Source organism: Erinaceus europaeus, chromosome 2 (assembly GCF_950295315.1).
Source record: "Erinaceus europaeus chromosome 2, mEriEur2.1, whole genome shotgun sequence".
NCBI lineage: Eukaryota > Metazoa > Chordata > Mammalia > Eulipotyphla > Erinaceidae > Erinaceus > Erinaceus europaeus.
Genome location: NC_080163.1, coordinates 121,579,586 through 121,589,161, shown reverse-complemented (window position 1 = coordinate 121,589,161; position 9,576 = coordinate 121,579,586). Strand labels below are relative to the sequence as shown.

Genomic DNA, 9,576 nt, shown 5'->3' with positions numbered 1-9,576 from the left:
CGGTCCCTGTGCTTTGCACCACATGGCTCAACCCGCTGCACCACTGCCTGACTCCTGGATACAAACATTTTCTAAACCCATAGAACACAGATGAATGAGCTCTACGGTAAACTGGGCCATGTGAGTGACTGTGAGGTGTTGTGGTTGGTTTCCCAATTCTAACAAGCACACCACCTGTTGGGGACAATAATAAGAGGGTATGTCTTCCAACCAATTCTGTGAACCAAGAACTATTTCTTTTTTAATATTTATTTTATTTATTTATTCCCTTTTGTTGACCTTGTTGTTTTATTGTTGTAGTTATTATTGTTGTTGTCGTTGTTGGATAGGACAGAGAGAAATGGAGAGAGGAGGGGAAGACAGAGAGGGGGAGAGATAGACACCTGCAGACCTGCTTCACCGCCTGTGAAGCGACTCCCCTGCAGGTGGGGAGCTGGGGTTCGAGCTGGGATCCTTGTCGGTCCTTGTGCTTTGCGCCACCTGCACTTAACCCGCTGCGCTACAGCCAGACTCCCAAACCAAGAACTATTTCTACCACTGGTCTTTGAAATAGCAAAGCATGGTGTCAGACCCACATGCTGGTGTCTTGGGCGAGAAGGCTCTGCCAGGCAGCAGCAAGAACTAGTTGAGGTCTCCTGAGGTTGAGAAAGAAAAAGTGAAGCTCCTGGATAGATCCTCAGTGGCTGTGCCCAGGGGTACAGATGATGGGCAGCATGCAGTCCAAGGTGTTGTTCAAGTCTTCTGGCTTTCAGCCTGAAAATGCCTTTATGTGGGCTGTTCTTGGCCAGCTAGTGGGCTCTAGGTTCGATTCTTCCTACACAGCTTATCTAGGGATCATTAACATCTAAATCTCATAGTTCCATAGAATAAGCCAACATCAAATCTCTGTGGACGGAAAGCATAGGAACTGCATTGCAAGACCCTGCAGAGCCTCCCACGCAGGCCTGAGAGCATCTTTGGAGACACGTTTCTATGGCCTGAGACCCTCTGTATGCCCACATGCCTGGAACACCAGCTAGTACTGTGTGGACAAAGTGTGGTATGCCCATGGACACGGGCTGGCCATTCATGCACCATCCATGTGTGTGAGGGCACGTCTGATACTCCTCACCCACTTCTGGCTCTCTTTTGAGTGCCAGATTTGTTAAAAGGATGGGCTTATGGGCACCTTTGATGCTGGATCAAGAGAGATCTTAAAACACTTTTTTTTCTTTGCCTCTAGGGTTATTGCTGGGGCTTGGTGCCTGCACTACCAATCCACTGCTCCTAGTGGCTGTGTTTTTTCCATGGTTGTTGGTGTTTCTGTTGTTATTGTTGTTGGATAGGACAGAAAATTTTTTCTCTTATTTTTTATTAATGATTTAATAAATATTAACAAGATTATTAGATAACAAGAATATGATTCCATACAGTTCCCACCACCAGAGTTCCGGGTCTCATCCCCTCCACTAGAAGTTTCCTTATTCTTTTATCCCTCTGAGAATATGGACCAAAATTCTTTATGGGGTGCAGAAGGTGAAAGGTCTGGCTTCTGTAGTTGCTTCTCCACTGGACATGGGTGTTGGCAAGTCGATCCATAACCCCCAGCCTGTTTCTATCTTTCCATAGTGGCATAGGGCTCTGGGGAGATGGGGTTCCAGGACACAATGTTATGGTTGTCTGCGCAGGGAAGTCAGGATGGCATCAAGGGGGCATCTGAAATTTGGTGGCTGAAAGACAGTAAGATATAAAGCAAATTGTTCAATAAGCAGGAGTCTAAAAGTAGGAATAGTGCAAAGGAATATGGGGGTCTTGAGATTGGAAGAAGCTAGGAAGTCTATTTTAGGTATGTTCCATATGGCCCCCATGACATTAGTAAATTTTGCCTAAGCCTAGTAGCTAACATGAAGGTGGACTAAAAATATTGTCTGGAAATATGGTATCAGAGTTGAGAATAGAATTAGAAAGCTGGATTAGGGCTGTGAGTAGCTCCCAAATAGCAGGAAAGTATATAAATATCATTGACTCTTAACTCCATTGATCTGACTTAGGGTCCATATATACTCATAATTAGCACAGGAAACTGTATAACCAGGACAGAGAAATTGAAAGAGGAGGGAAAGACAGAGAGGGGAAAAGAAAGATACCTACAGACCTGCTTCACCACTTGCGAAGTACCCTCTGCGGGGAGCTTAGGGTTTGAACCAGGACCCTTGTGCGTCACAGTATATGCACTTAACCTGGTACGCTACTACCCAACCCCCTTAAAGCACTTTTTGTTTCAAAGTGCACTAAACTACAGGCATGTTTAGGATAAAGCCAAACAAGATGATGTGTCAGGTTGGGTGTGGAATATGCTGTGTGGACAGGATACAGCCTGAGAGCAGCACCTGAATGCCTGCGTCTTCTATGCAGGGCACCAAAGCATCTAAAGACTATGGAGTCAGCCCGGTGACAGACGGTCAGGGTCAGCGTGAGGTGACAGGCATCGTTAGGGGCTAGAGTCAGTAAGATCAGCATCATCACACACACATACACACCCACCCCCCAGACATACACACAGTCACCATTAAGAACTGGGACACTTCTGGAATTTTAGAACTGTCAACCAGCGACTTTATTTCATATAAAAGTTACATTGAAAGAAGGGGTTGAAAAGTCAAGTACACTTGGTCTGCATGTACTTGCCATGTCTCACAGGATTCAACCACTTGAATAATTTTTTTAAACTGATAAACAGGATATGCATATTAAAAGCCTCACATCGAAGCCCAGTACACATGTCCAACCCAGACAACAGATGTGCAAATGAATATGCAAAACAATCTCTAGAAACTCCTGTCTCCTGGGTCACAGCCTACTTTATCTACGTCTGTCCCTCTGGCTGTGACATACCACCTCCCAAGAGCACACGCATTTCTGCAGGGACTCATGTCCATGTCAAAACCACCTATGGCTTTGAACACTGGGCCAGGACTGGTCTCCAGCAGTTCCCTTTGTGGGTTTGCATCAGCAGTGGTATGAAGCCCTGATTAGGAAAAGGTCATCATTTTAGGTTAACTAAAAATAAAAACAGCTCCCGGAGGAACAGAAAGGAGGAGACCCCACCAGGAGGGAAGCACCCACACTCCACAGCGGCAAGGGAGGGAAGCAGGAGGAATGGGGTCCTCAGACGTTGGGGGAAGCTTCCTCATGAGTCCCACAGAACATGGACAAACCAGGCAAGTTTAAGGCGAGTCCCCAAGGAGGGGAGCTGTTTGCTTTCTGGCATAATCTTAAGCTCTGCACCAAGGGTCCTATGTTATCACTTGTGACATGGGTAGAGAAGCATACATAAGAAAGGAAAGGAAGGAAGGAAAAAAGGGAGGAAGGGGGAGGAAGTGAAGAGTAAGAGAACAAGAGCTGTTGCTACCCTCAATATTCTCTGCAAGTAGGCCCAGGGAGCTATGGGCTCGCTGCCCATGGTCCCCGACTTTCTCAGATGCCCAAGGCCACCACCTGTAGTAGCTAAGTCTCCCCCTACATGTCCGAGGAAGGGCATCAAGCTGCATAACCTAGAGCCCCTGGGGCTTCAGCTCAGCTCAGCTCATGGTGCTAGTCTTATTTGGCTGGGGGGGGGGGGGAAGACCCTCAGTTCCAAGGTGCTCATGCACTTAAAAGTCTTTTAAAGGAAACTAAAACAAGGAAGGAGGGCAACAAAGGACCACACAGGAGTGATTGTTCTTTGGATCAAGATACTCTCCAATGCAATACATTCATAGTAGCCCCCCACCCCCCACCCCGGGGACCTCGCAGCAGCTCTCCCCTTCCCTGAAATGTTGAGTTCTAAAAAGTAACTTGTTTGTTGCAGGCAGCCGTGAACTGTCACAGCGCCTAAACAACACTGCCAATTTTAGAACAGGCACGCATGCGCGCATGCGTACACACACACACACACACACACACACACACGCATGCACGCACGCGCGCGCGCAAACATAAGCACGTACAGACTTGAAAGGGTGAGACAGGCCTCTTCCAGGGCAGAGGGGAGTGTACCCGAAGCTGCCGTCCTGCTCAGTGCACAGGTCTTTGCAAACACAGTGCAAAGCATTAGAGCTCATCAAAACAGAAATGTACTTGTATGTAAACAGCCCTCCTGAATGCAGGGAGCACACAGCGCGGTGCTGGCGGACAGGGATGCCATGGAGCCATGAGCCTTGTTCACTGGATTGACTTGGTTTTCTTCATGATTGGGAAAAAAAATAAAAAAGCAGCTCAGCACACAGGATTTCAACAATCCAGGTAATATCCCACACAATGGCTTAGAAAATGCAAAATGTTCTTAACAGAAGTCTTAACTGTGTGGGAAAGAATAACTTTTGGCTTCTTTCTTAGTGTGGTCATGTACCTTCTGTGGGTACGGGGGGACTGACAAGAGCATCACCCAGCTACTAGCTGGGAAACCCGGAAACCTGTGATGATAAAAACATAGAACCCCGCTTGCTTTAAGAAACTAGCACATGTAGGTTCTGTCGGCCTTGGTAGTCACAGGTGAGCTGTTGATACCTTTTCACATCCCAAATAAATAATTTAAAGTCCGATAATGAGTTCCAGCATGATGAGAAGGGCCTCAGACAGAGAACTCTGGACCTCCTTTCCTGGATCTCCACTGCAGGTGCCTGAACCGGAAGCCGACAAAGGGATTCATCCAAAGGAGGGAGGGGGGTCCCCCAAAGACAGACTTCATCCCTTCCCACCGCAGCCTCCGCTCCCACGTGGGCTTCTCACTTTTCAGTCTCTCGATCTCCTGTGAGCAGATAAGAGCAAGCATGATGTGGCATGAGATGTGCAACAGCTACAGGGATGGCTGAATGGTTTAAGCAGAGCCTAGGTGGCCTCCAGAAGCCAGCCTCACAGCACAGCTCTGCAGGCTCAGGTCTGCCAGACTGACTTCAGAGCCAGTCAAGCAGTGGCCACTAGATGGGTGCCGGCCCCAACTGCCACAATGGCGGCAGCATGGAGTTCTTCAAGGTCAGGGTGCTGGCCTTTTTTCTTAACTGGTGACAACTATTTCTGAAGAGCCCACTCTAAACCTTCAGTTCAAGGGCATGACAGCAGTCACTCCCCTGCTCCAGGAAGCTGGGTTCTGGGAGCTGGAGGTTTGCCTACTTTATCTGCCTGGCTCTGCAGCCTTTCAGATCAAACCGGCCCTGAACATGCACTGTGCACGGTGATAGGATCCTGTCCAGCTAATCATGGCTGACCACTTAATCTGGGCGCTCAGACAGCACAGCTGCTGTTGACATTAGGTTTTCCCATTTATTCAAGCTTTTCCCGAGTATTAAGCAAACACAAGGCAAGAACATAGCATACCGTTTCATCGTTGCATATGGAGTGGATTTGGGTGCCAAACATAACTGCAGTGAAAGTGAAAAATAGAAGACCCTCAAGGCACAGGAAGATCAACAGGATTACAGTTATTGGAGGTGAAAAATCACTGCATTCTGTGAAGGAGAAAAAGTGGGTTGTGACAGGAATTCAGAGCACAGCGCCCCCACCCCACTCCTGACAGTGAAGGCAGGTGCAAGGCTCACAGAAGGCCAGCCTCCACGGCAGTGTGTGTGCATTCAGCTCACCAGCAGGCAGCTACCGTCACCTGGGGCAGGGAGGCTACTCCTTCCAGGCAAGCCTCCCCCACCCACTTCCTGCTCGGTGGCTCTACAGGATCCCGTATTACCAGAGATTCTATGGAGACTGCATCTGCGTATTAAACTGCTTATTCAATGCGACTGAAGTCAGAAAGGGAAAGTGACATGTGGCCACCACTGGGGGCAGTGTTCACACAGGCTGTTCTCCACCCGGTATTGCGCCATTATCGTCCACTTTTCCTTCACTTACTGGGCCTCACTCAAATAAAATTGTGAAAGCATCGCTTTGAATAATGCTGAACTAACTAGAAACCAAACATCAGGTCTGGTGGGAACACCACAAATTTCCATCTAATCTCAAAAATCTGTGAAATACAAGGACTGGGTCGGGAAGACAGCGGACCGGCAGCACACTAGAACTGTATGCTGGAGGCCTGGAGGTGGCATAAACCAGAACTGAGCAGTGCGCTGGTGTCTCTCTCACTGAAATAAATGAATATTAAAAAAAATAAATAAACTGAGGGGCTGGATGGTGGCACACTTGGTTGAGCACATGTTATGTGCACGAGAACCCAGGTTCAAGCCCACAGTCCCCACCTACAGATGGAAGCTTCACTTAAGGTGAAAGCTGTGCTATAGGTATTTCTCTTTCTCTCTCTTCCCCCCTTAATTTCACTGCCCTATTAAGTAAAACTTATATGATAAAACAGGGAAAAACAAGTATGTATATGATTTCACTACAGTAGGAAAATGGCAGCAATAAAGCTTACTTGTACTCATTGCCAAAGCAATTCAATTACTTCCTAAAAGAACCCTGAGGATTTCCTCTGAAACCAGGAAGCCCCTTCTTCCTGTGTGACTCTCTCCCAGGAGTATGCACCTTGAGGGTGGAGGGCAGCCCCCACTTACCAGTCCACTGCCCACGGACACAGGAGATGAACTGCAGCCCGCAGAGAATCAGTGCATGGACTGAAGATAGCGCTATGTACATCTGCAAAGAGTAGAAACCTGTCAGCAGACATACTCCCAGGAGTAAAAGTTTTCTGTCATTTGTCAGTAAAGGGTAAGAGAAGAGGGAGGACTTAAATGGACCTACCCTATGACCCTGCAATTCCTCTCCTGGGGATAGATCCTAAGGAACCCAACATACGCATCCAAAAAGATCTGTGTACACATATGTTCTTGGCAGCACAATTTGTAATAGCCAAAACCTGGAAGCAACCCAGGTGTCCAACAACAGATGAGTGGCTGAGCAAGTTGTGGTATATACACAATGGAATACTACTCAGCTGTAAAAAATGCTGACTTCACTATTTTCAGCCGATCTTGGATGGAGCTTAAAGAAATCATGTTAAGTGAAATAAGTCAGAAACAGAAGGATGAATATGGGATGATCTCACTTTCAGGCAGAAGTTGAAAAACAAGATCAGAAAAGAAAACACAAGTAGAACCTGAAATGGAATTGGCATATTGCACCAAAGTAAAAGACTCTGGGGTGGGTGAATGGGGAGAATACAGGTCTAAGAAGGATGACAGAGGACCTAGTGGGGGTTGTATTGTTATATGGGAAACTGGGGAATGTTATGCATGTATTGTATTTACCGTTGAATGTAAAGCATTAATTCCCCAATAAAGAAATTAAAAAAAAAAAAAAGAAAGAAAAGAGGGAGGACTTAACCATACTGGCTGATGTCTATACAACAGGGACCAGGTCACAAAGTTGGGTAGGAAGATAAGCAATCATTCTGAGAAACAAATTCTTGTGAATAAGATCTTATGACTCTACTGCAAATCAGCTGGGAGTTCAAGTATTTGAGAGAGGATGAAACCACAGCAGAACACTAACAGCAACACAACCAACAAGGCTGCTTCCTACCAAGGAGGGCACAGTATTGTAATGTGGACCCCAGATTGGAGAGAAACTGTCCTGACATGAGAATCCATCTCCCTACTCTCAGCAAGACTCCAGCTATAGAAACTGAAGGTTCTATAGAAGTCAAGGCACAAGCGTGTTCACTTACTGTGAAGAGCACGAAAAATCTCTGGTTCTTTTCTCCTACGCAATTGTTCACCCATGGGCAGTGATGGTCCATCTTCCGAATGCATCTTTTACAAATACTAAAAAGATGAAGTTTGATTTTCAGTATTCATACTCAGAGGAAATCAAACACAACCAGATGAAAACAAAGGCAGCAGGGAAAACAACAACAACAACAAAGAATGCATCTTCTAATATATCATGTTGGAAAGCACCTGGACTATATGTTTATTATACTCCTTTAAAGTTTGTGCTTTGTTTATCAGAGACAGGACAAAGCAGGGCATCACTGGCGAGTATGGGATCAGAAACCAAACTCACAACTTCATGCCTATGCCTACAAGCCCTGCATTCTATCACTGTATCACCTCCTGCGCCACTGAGCTTGGTGATTATGAATGAATCTAAATATTCTTTTTTTGGGGGGTGGGGTTGGAGTGGGGGTTTTGTGACCAGGGTTCCATGACTCTATGCAGGTTTCTTCCAGATAGAGGCAGAGAGAGATACCATAGAACTGAAGCTGCCCCCAGTGCAGTGGGGGACCAGCTCACACTGGGTAACAGTCATGATAAAGCAGAATATCTTCTGGTTTTATTATGACTATTATTATTTTACCAGAACACAGCTCAGCTCTGGTTTATGGTGGTGCGGGGCACTGAACTTGGGACTTTGGAGCCTCAGGCAATGAGAGTTTCTTTGCATAACCATTATGCTATCTAACTCCCAACTTTTTATTATTAAAAAAAAATTATCTTCTGTTTCTTAATGAAGATATATTCAGTGAACTAACAAGTTCAGATGTAAAGTGTAACACTAAGGCTTACTGAGTTTTTCAGTAAGAAATAAAAATTGGCAGTGAGGAGTGGGTGCAGTGGATAAAACAATGGCTCTTGAACAAAAGGTCCTGAATCTGATTTGGCATCGCAAGCCAGAGTGATGCTCTGGTTCTCTCTACATGTGTCTGTCTGTCTCTCTCATAAATAAATGAATCTTAAAAAAGAAACAACTCTACGGCCATACCACCCTCAACACGCCCGATCTCGTCTGATCTTGGAAGCTAAAAAAGAAACAACTGGGGCATGGTCCGGGATGTGGCGCAGTGGATAAAGCATTGGATTCTCAACCATGAGGTCCTGAGTTCATTCCCCGGCAGCACATGTGCCAGAGTGATGTCTGGTTTCCTTTCTCACGAATAAATAAATTCTTTAAAAAAAAAATGAAAAAAAGAAAAAAAAGGAAGAAAGAAAGAGAAACAACTGGGGAGCTAGGCGGTTAAGCACACCGTTAGGCACATAGTACTGCTCTCAGACATGAAGTCTCTGCTATCTTTTTGGTGCCACATCATCTCCCTTTTTAATTAAGACTGTTGATTCAGGGGGTCAGGCAGTGGTATACCTGGTTAAGTGCACAAGGACCCAGGTTCAAGCCCACGGTCCTCACTTGTAGGGGGAAAGCTTTAAGAGTGGTGAAGCAGAGCTAAAGGTGTCTTCCTCTCTGTCCCCCCCATCTCTCTCAATTTTTGTCTTTATCCAACAATAGATTACAAGGATTTAAAAAATAATGAATTCTATTAAATAAAGAGAAAGTGTCGATGTATATGTTGTCAGAGGAGTATAGATTCTCAACTCTCTCTTTTCCGTAGCACTGCTCAGCTCTGGTTTATGCTCATGTTTGAAAGCCATCTACACAACCACTGTGCTGTCTCCCAACTCAGCTTATCTATTAAAAATTTTTTTTTAATATTTATTTTCCCTTTTGCTGCCCTTGTTTTTTATTGTTGTTGTGGTTATTATTGATGTCGTCGTTGTTAGATAGGACAGAGAGGAGGGGAAGACAGAGAGGGGGAGAGAAAGATAGACACCTGCAGATCTGCTTCACTGCCTGTGAAGTGACTCCCCTGCAGGTGGGGAGGTGGGGGCTCAAACCAGG

General features: G+C 45.9%; 1 protein-coding gene across 1 annotated transcript in view; it reads right to left on the bottom strand.

Annotated features, from left to right (window-relative positions):
- Positions 1-2,572: 2,572 nt before the first annotated feature.
- Positions 2,573-9,576, bottom strand: part of ZDHHC7 (zinc finger DHHC-type palmitoyltransferase 7) — a 23,814-nt gene continuing 16,810 nt past the window's right edge. Inside the window, exons 4-7 of the mRNA XM_060171979.1 lie at positions 7,631-7,756; positions 6,519-6,600; positions 5,335-5,465; positions 2,573-4,768 (exon numbers count right to left, since the gene is read on the bottom strand). Coding sequence (XP_060027962.1) covers positions 4,592-4,768; positions 5,335-5,465; positions 6,519-6,600; positions 7,631-7,756 — 516 coding nt within the window. The 3' untranslated portion in view covers positions 2,573-4,591. The remainder of the gene's footprint in view (positions 4,769-5,334; positions 5,466-6,518; positions 6,601-7,630; positions 7,757-9,576) is intronic.